Source organism: Dipodomys spectabilis, unplaced genomic scaffold (genome assembly GCF_019054845.1).
Source record: "Dipodomys spectabilis isolate Male_0828 unplaced genomic scaffold, ASM1905484v1 ptg000207l, whole genome shotgun sequence".
Lineage (NCBI taxonomy): Eukaryota > Metazoa > Chordata > Mammalia > Rodentia > Heteromyidae > Dipodomys > Dipodomys spectabilis.
The window spans coordinates 11,957,928-11,971,876 of NW_024870884.1; the positions used below are offsets into that span (position 1 = coordinate 11,957,928).

Genomic DNA, 13,949 nt, shown 5'->3' on the forward strand with positions numbered 1-13,949 from the left:
GGTAGTTGGGTTCCCTTGTGTAAGATTCTCAAACAAGAGACCACTACTTGTTTCAGGCAGGAAAGAGTTAATTTTTTTTTCTTCCAAAAGGAAATAGTCATTAAATTATACAAATTTACAAATCAGGGCTGGGAAAGTTGCTCCTTGGTAGAGCGCTTGCCTTGCAAGTATAAGGCCCTGGGATCAATTCCCAGCACCACATATTCAAAAAGAAAAAAGCCAGAAGTAGCGCTGTGGCTCAAGTGGAAGAGCGTTAGCTTGAGCTGAAGAGTTGAGGGACAGTGCCCAGGCCCAGAGTTCAGGCCCCACGAACTGACCATAAAAAAAAAAATGTACAAGTCAAAATACAAAACAAGTGGAGAGGTTTAGGGGCAGTGTTTACAGGCAGGTGTCCTGGCTGAGGGAGGCTCTGGATGGAAGAGCAGCACTGGGTGAGGCGGGGTGGCTCCAACTTCAGAACTTGAGGCTGAAGCCTGGCCCCACGGCGGAGGACCCCTGGTTGGTGGTGGTGAGGTGGAAGCCTGTCTCCATCACCTCCTCCTTCTCACCCAGCCTGTTGAAGCCTAGACCACCGCTGGGGGGCTGGGGGCTGGTGCCACACTTCACCCTCTGCTGCTGCTGCTCACTCTTGGCAGGCCAGGTGGGGAACATGGAAGGGTATATAGAGAGGGGGTTCTCATGGAAATACTCATGCTTGAGGCCATCTTCTGCGGTCATCCGTCTCCCAGGGAAATAGGTCAGGAACTTGTTCAGGAGATGAAAGTCTTGGTCTGAGAGCAGAATTCCGAAGCGCTTCTGGAGGTGGTTGTAGGGTTGTTGGCTGAAGGTCATCTTCTTGACCACCGGGAGCTCATTGTAGCCAGGCCAGATTTTCTCACTTGGAGTCCCCAGATCCTTGAATATCTTGTGGATCTGATCCATCTCTGACTTCCCAGGGAACAGGGGCTTAAGTGTCAGCAGCTCTGCGAACATGGAGCCCATCGACCACATGTCCACGGGTGTGGAGTACTCCTTGGCGCCAAGCAGCAACTCGAGGGCTCGGTACCACAGGGTCACCACGACCCGAGATTAGCCCTTCAGGGGCATCCCGTACTCTCGAGCCAGCCCAAAGTCAGCGATCTTGAGGATGCCTTCATGGCTCAGCAGCAGGTTGGAGGTCTTGAGGTCCCGGTGCAGAATCCAGTTGTCATGCAGGTGATTCACCCCCTGCAGCAGCTGAAGCATCAGCGTCTTCACTTCCCCTGGCAGAAAGGGCTGCTGCATGGTCTGCATGAGGCTCTTGAGGTCATGCTCCACGTAGTTCATCACTATGTAGATCTGGTCCATGTGGCTGCCCACCACGATCTCCCGGATGGTGACAATGTTGGGGTGCTGGGCCTTGAGGAGGGTGTTGATTTCTCTCAGGGATGTGATTGGGAACCCTTCTCTCCCCTCCACTTTCCACCATTTCAGAGCCACAATGGCGTCTGTCTTCTTTTCCCTGGCTCTGTACACGACCCCGTAGGTGCCTTCGTCAATCCTGTTCAGGCACTGGAACTCCTCCACGCTGCGGCAGCCCTGCAGTGCCGGCAAGTATTTGGGCAGTTCCTGCTTGGGCTCAGTGGACCACAGGGCTGGGGAGTCAGGAGGGTGGTCCCCTGGGGTGGACATGCTGCTCTGCGGGGTCCCCTCGCCCACTTCTTCCTCTTCTTCACTGTCCCCGGAATCTCCCTCAGATCGCGACTCTGGAACAGCCAAGATGAGGTCTTCGTGGCCGGGCTCTTTACCCTCACTCATTTCTTGCTCATTTCCTAGGTCTGCAGACTGCTCTGAGGCCTCCTCCCAGTGGCTCCGTGGATCTTCCGAGCCCGAGCCTGATTCCACTGAGGACCTGGCACAGCTGCTTTTGCTCTCCCTGTCACTGACACTGTCCTGTCGGTTAGACAGCAGATCTCTTGCCTCGGTTTTCTCTCCTTTGACTGGCTTCGGTCTGGCTCCCAGTGCAAAGCTCTCCCTGGGCGGCCACACCGGGCTGCGACTGCAGGGAGTGGCCCTGCCCTTGTCGCTGTAGGCCTCCCTGGTCCTCCAGTGGTGTGCCAAGCCCTCCCTGCGGGCCTCAGGCTCCTGGCGCCATCCCTGTCCCTTCTGGCCCCGCGTCTCCTTCTGGTGCTTGCTCCTCCTGCGCTCCCATCCTCGCTTCCCTTTGACCTGCTCCAGGCGGTCCCCCTCTCTCCAGGGACATTCTCTTGCCCGTTTCCTCCTTTTCTGTCTTAGCCATTCGCGGTGGTCTTGCTCCTGCTCTTCTCGGTGTCGCTTCCGAGGTCCGTGCTTGCTTTCTCCTTTCACGCGAGCATGCTGCCCCCCTTCCGCTGAGTGGCTGCCATGTCTGTGCTTCTCTTTTCTTGTGTCTTCGCTGCGATGGGCCTTTGCTCGCCGAGACATCTGCTGTGAGGGATGGATGGCCAGAGACTCCTCTTCCTCTCCCCTGTCTTCCATCAAGTCCTCTCTTCTGTAGGGTGAGTTCCTGGTTGTGATCTCCATTTGGGGATATCTCTGCTCCCCTTGTTCAGCAGAGTCCAGCTTGGAATCCCTGTCATCAGTACATTTTAAGCGTTCCATCTCTGCTTTCGCCTCTTGTTTTCTCCTTCTCTTCTTTTCTTGGAGAATTTCTTCTAAAGTTTTCACTCTCCACGAGTCCTGTCCACCACCCATTTGAATTAAAACAGCCTGTGCTGGACTATTCTGAAAGAGGTTATTCAGGAGAAAGACCAGTTTACTGGCCTGCTGGAGATGGAGATGGGCAGAGAATGAAGGTTTAGGACAGCGGAGAGGGATTATATAGGGAAGGGCAAGGAGGTATGGGCCACAGCAATGCAGAAATGACCTCAGAGCCTAGGGAGCCTCTCACTATTGGAAGGAGGCAGGACTGAGCAGATGAGGGCCTAGCTGGGCTGCTGAAGACAAGACAAGGTGGGTTGAGGGTGTGGCTGGGCAAATGAGGGTGTGGCTGGGAGGATCAGGGCCAGGTAGCAAGGCTTGAAGGCAGGTCCATCAGATGAGGTCATGGCTGGGGGACTGAGGTGATTTTAGGTCAGGCTGTGGTGGGGTCCTTCTGAGGAAGAGAAGCTAAGGGGAGGGTGGGGGCTGTTCTTCTGGGCAGATCTATCATTGCTGTCTTGTTACAGTTCTGAAGCACACTCATGCTGCCTAATTGTGCTGAATTTTCTAGCCCGAGATCTGCAGTAACAGTTCCTTGGTTGTGACTAGGCTTATGCATCTTGGGAGGTCTTGGGAGGCTGGGCAGAACTTTCAGAACAAAGCCATTAGAGAAGTTGTTCGAGGGCACACAAACGTCCCATGGAAGGACAACCATCCATTCCCACTAGAAGTGAATAAAATGACTTGGAGATGACAAAAGAAATGGAAAGGATTACAGAAGAGGGCAGTCAGTTCGGTGTTAATCTCATCTTCAGAGATGGAAGTCAGCTTTACCTTAGTAGGCCTGAGAGAAGCAGGTGAACCTTGTAGTGAGTGTCAGTCTAGGAGGAACCGCAGCATAAGCCTTTTTCACACTTGACAAGATGAAAGCACTGTGGCTGTCCACTGAGCTAAACCGGGGTGGGAGTGGTCAGCAGGACCTGGTGAGCCCCTGTCCAGCTAAGATGTAAATCAGATGCATTAAGGGTTTTGAGAAAGACTTGATCCCCAGCAAAAACTGTGGGAGAAGGGAAAAAACCTTGATGAGGCTGTGGGAGGCATTTGTCAGCTTGTTGGCAAAGCATATGTCTAAGAAGAATTAGGACAGGAAGATAATCCATTTTGAGAAAGAAAAAGTTTGAGTTATCTGTGACCAGGAGAGCTGATCATTCCTCCTCGTCTCTGTCAGGCTTCTCTGATTCCCAACCTTGTGTAGCTAGTGTGAATCATCAGGAAACTGTATACCTGAGATCTCCATGCCTTCAGAAGCTCTTCTCAATTGAAGCCAATCAAGAATGCTCTACAAGTTCTGTACTCTTGACTATTTTAAAAAACAGAAATAGAAATTAATGTATGAGGTATGACGATACTGTGATTTGAAGAAGACACGAGAATAGAGAATAGATGGATTGTTAACACTGTGAGGAGAATGGAAGGATGTGTTTTCTCAAGGCAGGAGCACTTGAACTGACAGGACACAGGTGATAGTTGAGCCAGCGCAGCTACCATAAAGATGGGATATGATTTTCCTTTAGGATCTTTTGCCCACCCCCCTTGGAGTTGGGGATGGAAAATGCCAGCTGAACTACATTCCTGGCCATGTTTTGAACTTGTGACCTTTCTTTCTCAGCCTCATGAGCTCCTGATATTGAAGGAATGCACCACCTTTTAGTAAAAGATCCATGACAGGTGGATAACTGGCTTTTCTGTTTCCTCAACATTGTTTTGTGTATAGGCGTAGTAATGGAAGTTCTAAAGCTGCCTTAGAAAAATTGGGGATCTCTGAAAACGAGCATATGCAGACATGAGAAGTTCTCGCCTGCTTGCCTTCCCCTGCTGTCTGTTGGCTATAAATACCAAGTGGGTGCTAAGGATGGGAGAAAATGAACATGGACCCAATTCTAATGCTGCTGGATCCATGAAGCCCTGTGTTGCACCTTCTTGAAGCTGTGGCCCATGTGTTGACTAGCTATTTGTGAGCATTTCCTGTTCCTGAACAGTTCTTGTTTGGTTACCGGAGAGAAAACCCAGTATCGCATTATTGGAGATAGACTTGACAGAGTTCTCCCTTGAGCTAATCCTCATTTAAGCCCAACTAGTATTGGCTTGACCTTTACCTGAGGGTTGTCTTGGCCTTCTGATGATCGGGGAAGGTTATGATCTTCTGGATTCTTCTTTGACCTTTCATAAGGGACCTCAGAAAAAGATATGAGAGGAGGTCTCAGTGGTATTGAAAGGATGTTTAAGTGGCTATCATGTTCTACTGTTCAATGAGAGAGGATTAGTTCTAATTTTTAGAAATATTTCATGCATAAGTATCTGGCTTTATGGGTAATGTGTATATACATGTATATATATATGTATACGTATTTTAAAGACTACATTCTACAAATGGAAAATCATGCAATATATCTCACTTAATGTATTTATAAGCCATGATAACTGGCAAAAATATTTAGGCTTATAGTTTTGCCACACATGGTTTAGTTTCAGTGACTAGGTTTTACATAATGATAAAGCCTATGAAACACTGTATTCACCTTGGTCACCTATGCATACAGCAGATGCCTTGGAGACAGCAATTCTGTAACAATGATCATTCATGTGAATGCTTATATGACTTCGAGTGATACTTGAGTGCTAATACAAGAACCTGCAGGGTGAGTTAGTCTTACCTTGTCTGGGTCATCTGGGAGTGTCATTAGGAGCCTTTAATAAGATTACTTGCAACACTGAAGCCAGTTTCTAAAGAATACTGTCAGACATTTTAAAAAGTCAAAAATATAACTACTGCAGTGCCAGTAAGATGATGATCCTAGGGAAAGGGATGCAGAGAAGTGGTTCTTCTCATCCTCAGGAAGATGCTGGTCCTCCCAAGACTGCAAGTCTTCTCTCTTTGGTCACAGGCTAGACTGTGGTGGTATACCGTGTTCTAAGCAGTAGACCAGGACATGAAATGCTTACCTGTCTTCTTTTGGGTCTATAAAAAAACTGGAGGACCAAGAAATCAAAGCCTCATTGTGGAAGGAAGGTGGCTGAACTCTGAACCATAGAAGGGAGTGATTGTATTCTGTGAGGTGAGAGTAACTTCTCAGACACTGAGGTTGGTTCTTTGAAACTGCTAGTGTTGATAATAATAGGTTATATAACAAGAATGATGTCAAACACACAATGCTTATCCTCCTTGGAGTTTTTCTTCTAAGCGAATTACTCAAATCTTAAATATTATCAAATGTGAATGTGTAATTTTGAAATCTCCAGAGAGTTGATTTGACTTTAAAGTTGAATTGCAAATCACATTAATAGGGTATGCATGACCTGGGAGACAATCCCCTGTCTCCATCCTAGAGGTAGCCAGTATGTGACTGATAATACTGAGTACCAAGCACTGAGAGATGCATACATATACTTGCCCTATTTGCAATTTTAAACATCCCTTGAACAGCCCCTGGAAGGGAAATTTCCAAAGATGGAAATGAAGGAAACTTATTCTGCTAAAGCATGGATGATGACGAGCGTCTATTGAGGAACCTGGTCTTGGTGACTGTTTCAGAGGAGCAGTTACGGTGTAGCTATATTAATTAGTCCATGGGACAGAATGGGTGAATGCGGTTTGAGAGTTCTCTATTTATCCTCCCCTACATTGCAGCCCACAAAGCAGTGCTCCCTCTTGAGGCCCTTGAAATCTCAGTCCCAGAGACCATGCCATCTGCTGCTCACCTGTGTGCCATAGCACCAGATAAACAAGTCACCAGTAGGAGGTTTCTTGAAGGTTGTTTTTTCCATGCTGTCTTGTGCCTTTAACTTTCAAGTTCTTGAAACATGTGTTAAAGGAACTTCTTTTCCAGTAGTGACGGGATTAAAACTGAGCACATGTTCCCTTTCTAGTGACTCCCTGGGACTCTCAGGCAGCCACAAGTGTACATTAACTAATGCACAAGTGTGCATTAGTATTGCTGGTATGGACAGGACCCACACATAAACTGGAACCCTGGTATGTGGGAAATGCATGTTTCAAACCATTAACTGAAACTAGTTAGGCCATATTTCTTTGTTTCCAATAGAAGACTGGTACCCCAGCCAGTGGTGCTTAATAGAGGCAGAGCAAACAAGGCTGCCCTTGTCTTTGTATGTCCCCAATTCCTGCCCATGTGGGCAATGGCATTTTGGAGTGAAGCAGACAAAAAAGCTGCACTAGTTTCTTTGTGAGCCTAGCTGTCTCAGATGATAATTGAGAATTTTTCAGACACATACTTTATTTTTACAATATTATTATTATTATTATCTTTAATTAGTTGTACAAAGAAGTTTCCCCCCACAGTATAACCCCTGCTTTCACTATATTTGATGTCAGTATAACTTGTGGAGGAGATGGGGAAAAACCAGTTGTTTAAGGGTACAGGTGGACCTGTTGCAACAATGAGAAGTACAAGTTGTCATGTCCAAAACGAGCTTTACAACGTTGGTGCGTGGGGGGGGGGAGAAGGATTGGGATTAGGGGGGGAGGGAGGAGGCTGGGAAGGGATGTGAAGGGTAAACAAAGGAGGAGGCTGCAATGCTTGGTAAGAAATGTACGCATTATCCTGCCCATGTAACTGTAACTCCTCTGTACAGTATGTTCACAAATAAAATTAAATTTAAAAAAAATTTCTATAAAAAAGAGTATATGAATATAAGGTGCAGAGACATACTCTTGAATTTCTTTTCCTCCCACTACGGTGTCTTGGTCTTGGTAGGAATGGCTTGGCCATTACGAAGTTGTGCTTGTTGTTGCTTAGATATCTACCTTTAACACCTGGATGTTCAGCTTGAACCCCTGCAAAGGCTCTGTCCACGTCTTGGTGGAACAAACAGCAGAGGCATTGGTATCTGTACAATGGATGGCCTCTGAACTATCCAGCCTGTCCTGAGGATGTGCATTGATTGTTGTGCCCAGATCACAGGACCCCCACCAAGAAGACCACCGAGAGTCAGACTTTACAGCTATTTTAAGGTTTTATTTACTCGGGCTGTAACTTGGGCCTCGTCCTACACTCTGACACAGTGGAGCCTAGGAAGAAAGTCCCAACCTAAATATTTTCAGGGCTTATGAAAGCACACAACCAACCAGCTGTTTGGATTACCACCACGTATTGCTCTGCTAAACAGAATTTGCTGATCTTAGATTTAAACAAGCAACAAGTGGTCACTGCCTCAAGTACTTTAAGCCTTCATTGATCTCATGGGTCTACCTGATCTGCTGAGAAGCTGAGCTGCTGGTGATGTTGATGTATATGATTGGCTGAAAGTCCATTGTTCCCTTCGGGTTCTGCTATGGCAGGTGTTGTTCATGAGGACAGAAAAATTCTTAATTTCCTGTGGGCAGAAGATTCAAGAATAATTTTCCAAGTACATGTCTTGCCTATTTTGTATATATCATGAATTCCTTTGGATTCTTTGCTGAAGGCTTCCCAGTCAGATGGGGTACATGTTTCTGGGAGGTAATGGCCAGATTGGGGTAGAGTCTTCCAGAAGCTTGAGCAAGAGCAGGTATGAGGTGATTCTAAAGAGCCCTCCCCCTGTGTTTTTCTTCTGGCGTCAGTGGTGAAGGGTAGCTCATGCAGCATCTTTCTCTGATTCTTGTTATTAAAGAAAAGGCAGGTAACGTCATCTTGCTATGGACATGTTCTCTTATGGTTGGTCATGCAGCTTAGTCCCTTGCTCCTTGCTGGGTCTTGGTTGCTGGAGTTTGTTCTTCTAGGACCCCTCTCTTATCATGAAATTGCTATTGTCCTTGGTATTGGCATGGAATGGCATGGCCTGGGGTGGGGCTGTCAGATGCTGGCCTCAGCATCAGTCTCCTTCCAGGGAGGGTTTTTGCCAGAGCTCTATCCCTGGAGTGGTCTCTGTCTACTGTTTGTGTAGAAAACATGGGATTTGTCTATCCTATGTGGGCTCAGAGTTAGTTTGGGACCCATACTTCCCCTGTGGGCAGGTGTTCTTCTGCTAAAAGCTTCATGACCATGAGATAGTAATGGTCCTTCTCTCTCCTCCTTGGATTTTGTTCTTTCCTAACAATGCTTAGCTTCATTTTGAAGAGGAAATGGCCTTTAGCCTTCACTCAGACGAGGATAGCTTTGAGTAAGACCTGCTTCTGCCAACTCCTGGGTAGCCATTGTTCTCCCTGGAATCAAAATATTTTTGTAGCCTCTGCAAGACCAGACTCCTGAGGAGCCTGCATGTTCTGGGTCATTGGCCAGGCCCATGCCCACTCTTCAGGGTTCTGGTGTTTGGTAATATATATCGAGTATACAAACTGTGGTCTTGCTGCATGAGTGACCATGTTGGCTCCACATTGTCTATGGCCTAGAGTGTCTCTTGCTTCAATGTCTAGTCTACTTTCCTTATGCATCATCCTTCAGGCTTCCCTTTGACTATGAAATCACCATGAGTATGGGCCTTGGGTTTCCAGGCCATCTGTTTCTCTCTTCTATGAGGGATGGTGTCTGTGGGCAGGTGCTCTTCTAGCCTATATTTCAAAGGGTGGAGTCCTTCCCACCCTTTACCTTGCGTTTTCTTTATTGGTCTCTGCCCCCATCCTTTCAGTCTAGGTGGTAGGTCCAATCCCTGACTGATTTGGAATTACATCTTGGAATGGACTAATAAGTTTATATCCTTTAGGGTCCTACAGTCACTTTCAGATCTGACAGATAATCTGATTCCCTCCATCTAGCTGTTGGCTTCATTTGTCAATTTGGTCTCCACAGTCTGGGCCCAGAATACTTCGAGAAGATGATGTAAACAGCTGCTCACGTCTTGCTCACATCTTGCTTCATTCAGGCTTAATCCTGGATCTGGTTGTTAGATGGGATATGTCCATTGGCCAGGTAAATCTCTCAAAAACTCCAGTTTATGCTCCTAGTTACATCAGAGACTAGGTGGTATAGGAATTGGAAGAATTTTCTGGTGCCTGTGACTACTATTTATGATTAGAAAGGTGATCTGGAAAGCTAGCTGGCTGTGCCCCCAGTCATGCTAGGTGATGATGGGACTTGGCTCTGGAAGTGTCCACTCTGAGGCTAGTGGTCATCTGGGAAACACAGGATGAGCCTGTAGGGCCCATGCTCAAAGCTAGGACCTCCATTCTGATTACCTAGGGATCATAGACAGATTGTCAGTGTGGTCCTAATTAGCTGGATTTGATGACTTGCCAGGCTTTCTTAGTTGAGCTTCTTGGGGCCTAGTTTTTTTTCCCAATTACTACTTTTTCTTATGTTTTATTATACCCAGATGCTATAACAGATCATGGTAAATCTCATTGATCTGGAGCCTTGAGTTGATTCCCTGTAAAACTTTAAGTGTTTCCTGCTGTGTGGCCTGTTACTGGTATCTTCAACCTTGGCCAGCTATTTCTCTTAACAGTTTTGGAGGCAGCTACCATAATAGAAGTGGCGTCATGACGTGAAGTTTGTAAGCTCCTTGCTATACTTAGGGCCCAGTACCTTTTCAGTGAAATATCTTCTGCCATTAATCTGATGCCCCTGATCTCTGGAAATGAGCTTTTGGTAATAGCTGTGTTTCCACACAGAAATTTTACAAGGACATCTGAGATTTGTGAGTGCTATTCTTAGGTTTGATTCCTGAGATTCTAATCAAGGGTTTGCTGCCTGATACTATGGTACCAGTTTTTGCAAGGAGTAACTGACAAAGGGACAGTAGAAACTCAAATCTGTCTGTGTAATTGGCAGGTAGTGAAGGAATTGAAATGCCCTGGGATTAAGTGTGAGCAGCATCTGGTTGTAACTGGGAGTCTCCAGTCTGTTCTGGTCCTTCTCCAAGTCTGATGGCTCTCATTTCCTTATAGGGTGATAAAGCACTGTTCTCATGTTGCTGGCTTTTGAGCTATTCTACTCATCTGATAAGATTACCCTAAACATATACTAATTATTGCCAATAAGGGAAACCATGGACCTGTGTTTCTTTGGGTCTGGATTACTTCATTTATAATATCCCCCTGTGGTCATAATTAGCTTAACTTTTTAATGCTTTGTTTACATTTTCATAATTGGAATTGGCCTGTGACTTGCCTTTCCAGAACTTTCCATTGCATTGAATCATTCTGTCTCAAAGTGGCAAAGTACAGTTAAGGTTACATTTTCTGCAATGTGTAGAAACAACCAAGCTTGGAAAGAAGGGTTTGTTTTCTAGTCCCTCACGCAGACCCTGTGCAAATTTTTACCAGTCATGGTGGGCTTCCTGTCAGAGAGGTGGTGTAACCAAGTCTGGCCATGGAGCACTTCATCCACTACTCCTAACCCTTTGGAGACTGTCCTGTCACTAAATGTCTTTTCAAGCATCTCTGGTGTGGGAGACAAGCACACTTTTCGTATAGAACAGCAGAGTCTGTGGCACTGTGGCTCAAGTGGTAAAGCATTAGCCTTGAGCTGAAGAGCTGAGGGACAGCACCCAGGCCCAGAGTTCAAGCCCCATGACTGAACAAAAAAAAAAGAACAAAGGAGGCTGTATGGGGACCATTTCTAAGAGCTTCATGTCTATCAAGCCTTTGACTTTAGTGAAATAAGACATAGTGCACTTCTCTAGAGTCTTCTTTGCTTTTAGCTTTTCTCTCTGATCAGAGCAGTATACTGCCATTAAGGAAAGCAGAGGAATGATGAATGACTTTATGGTTTCATCTCTGGAGATGGCTACAGAGACTATTTGGTACTTCTTCTAGTTCCCTCAATGTAGGAAATGAGCTCAAATTGCATATGCTGTCTTCTAACCTCTTTCCTTCGCTCTGTCTGCTTACATTGGTGAGTGTTGGTACTTTAGCTTTTGCCCTATTGAACCCAAGTATTTTTCTGGTTGAAAAATTCACAACTTAGTGGCATGTCTTGTATCTGGTTAGATCTAGTCTGAGAGTAGATGGAGAGTCTTATTTCATCTTTTAGAGATGCCTTGTTTTCTAGGATGGTTTGTCTTCCACTTCTTAATAAGCCGCCTTTATTCTTAATATCTAGAAGCATCTAAATGATTGACCTATTCTAGCCAAAAGAATCTATCATGTTCATAATGTTCCATGTGGAATAATAGCAGATGATACAATTTGTGCTGGTATTTCCACAATATTTGAGTGGCAAAAGTCTGTTTCCGTTTCTCCTGATCAGGCAAGAAATTCAAAGTTCCCAATGGGAGGCCAAGGCCAAGTTTGAGGAGAGACACGAGACCAGCAAGAACAAGTGTTTTTCCAGAAGCTTCAGTTTTAGACACTTTCTGTTTCCATTATTAAAAATTGGGGGGGAGGTTAGAAAGCCAACGTTCTACGTGGTCATTAGCTAGTAAATGGTAGTTTAAGACTGTCTCTGGAGATCGACAATGCTTGCTGTCTACATTTGGGATGCAGAGTCTCTTAGAGGGGAAGAAGGAAGAGCTGGCTCCTAGTTGTGCCTCTTCTTTTTGTCTTCCAAACCTGAGTGAGCAGAAGCCACTTCACTTGGTGATACCCAAGTACTGTGGGTGACTTTGATCAGATTGTGTTTGCTCTCAGGGGCCTGCTTATGGGTCCCTGATTGATGCCCAGTAGCTCCCATTCATTAAAGAGTTCTTCTATCCACTTATATTTCTATTGTAGTCCCAAGCACAGTGTTCTGGGGGCGAGGGCTACTTGGACTAGATGGAGCTCACATCTGACTGCTATGTAGCAGGTCTCCACTGACAGGGCTTCAGCAATGGACATGGCAGGAATGGAGAGGTAGGCCTTCTTACATGATGAGGCTCAGAGTATAGCAAACTTAATGGTCAGATGGGACTTAGAGGCCTAGGTTTTGGGGAGATAACGTCTCAGGATCTTCTTGTAGCTTCACAAACCTATACAACATCAGCCTGGAGAATCTCTGAGACTATTCTGACACTAGCTTTAAGCTCTGAGGTGGGGGAGAGAACCTGTACCTTGGAGGTGTAGAGAGACAGAACTTCCTGCTGGATGAGGCAGGCTCAGCACCCTGAAATCCTTAACCCTGACATTATTGACTTATCTGTGTCCTGAGGAGGAACTTACCTCTGATCAATATACAACATTGCTGGCCCCAAAGGTAGCATTTGAGGTGCAAGGAAAAGCAACCACCACGATACATTACCTTTAGCCGTTTGGCATGGCCCATGGGGGCTGTTCTCGAAGGGACCAGGCCAAATGCTTTTCATGGGTAACATGCAGTGATTGTGAACAGGAGTCCTACCACTCAGTGACGCTGTCTGTGCCTTCTCTCTTTGGTCTAGAATTCTAAAAGGAAACCCTTGACTACTCAGCTATTGAGAATTGTCTTCATTAGAAAGCATGCATCATTAAGAATCAGTGATCTGGTAGAGCTGCTTCTAGCCTTGGTTTAGCCAGATAGCCATTGGTTATAAGGCTTTTATATTTATTCAAGAACTGTCTATAAGATGAGAAAAGTCAACCAGAGTTGATGCATACTTGAATGAGTGCCTGTGATTGCCTTATCAGAGACAAAGGTGTTGATCACTCTTCTGACTTGTCATTAGACTCCTGCTTGGCTAGCCTTTGTTCCCATGGCCTACACAGGTGGGTCAGGATCCTACCTGCTCCATGGACAATGTCTGGGATTCTATTGTTGGAGAGTGAGGCTAGATGCAGGGGTACGAAAATCGGTGGTTGCTGTTCATCCTGTGGCCCAAGGGACAGCAGCTTCCAGGAGAGCAGGAAGCTGGGGTACATGTGTCAGCATCACTAAAGGGCCTGGTTGATCCTAGACAAAAGCAGCTTTGAGATTAGGATGCCAGTGTTGGGACAGTGTCAGGAATGAGACAAGAACCCAAGTCCAGCTCCAGCAGTGTGTGCCCATGGCCTGCCAGAACTCTTCCTTACAATCTGTCTTACACCTCAAGTGGAGACAGAAACAGGAGGCAGCATGCAGTGTCTAGTCTTCCATTTACCTAGGTGCCCTGCCATGCTGTGTATCTGTACATGGGGACTTAATCTTGGTCCCCTGATCTGCTTTGTGCTTTTATTCCATGGAATTTTTTGATATTCCTAATTTCCTGGCTATTGTACTCATTCACCTGAGTTTTTAATGTGTTTTTATAAGCTATCTTTCTGTGACTTCTTTCCCAACATCTGACGTGATCTTCTGCTTCAGGACACGTCAGTAACCAATTCACTGAACTGGCTGAACTGGCTTTAGCCATCTTAGGACAGAAATGGCCTGACACTACTGAGATACTGAGACCACTTCTTATCCAGCCACAATTCAGTGTGTTGTCTGGTGATGTTTTCTGGG

The 13,949-nt window shown here is 46.0% G+C and overlaps 1 protein-coding gene across 1 annotated transcript; it reads right to left on the bottom strand.

Annotated features, from left to right (window-relative positions):
* Positions 1 to 453: 453 nt before the first annotated feature.
* Positions 454 to 2,691, bottom strand: LOC122122320 (cyclin-dependent kinase 11B-like). The gene is given in 1 exon segment (XM_042696471.1): positions 454 to 2,691. A coding segment is annotated over 1 exon segment (2,238 nt).
* Positions 2,692 to 13,949: the final 11,258 nt, after the last annotated feature.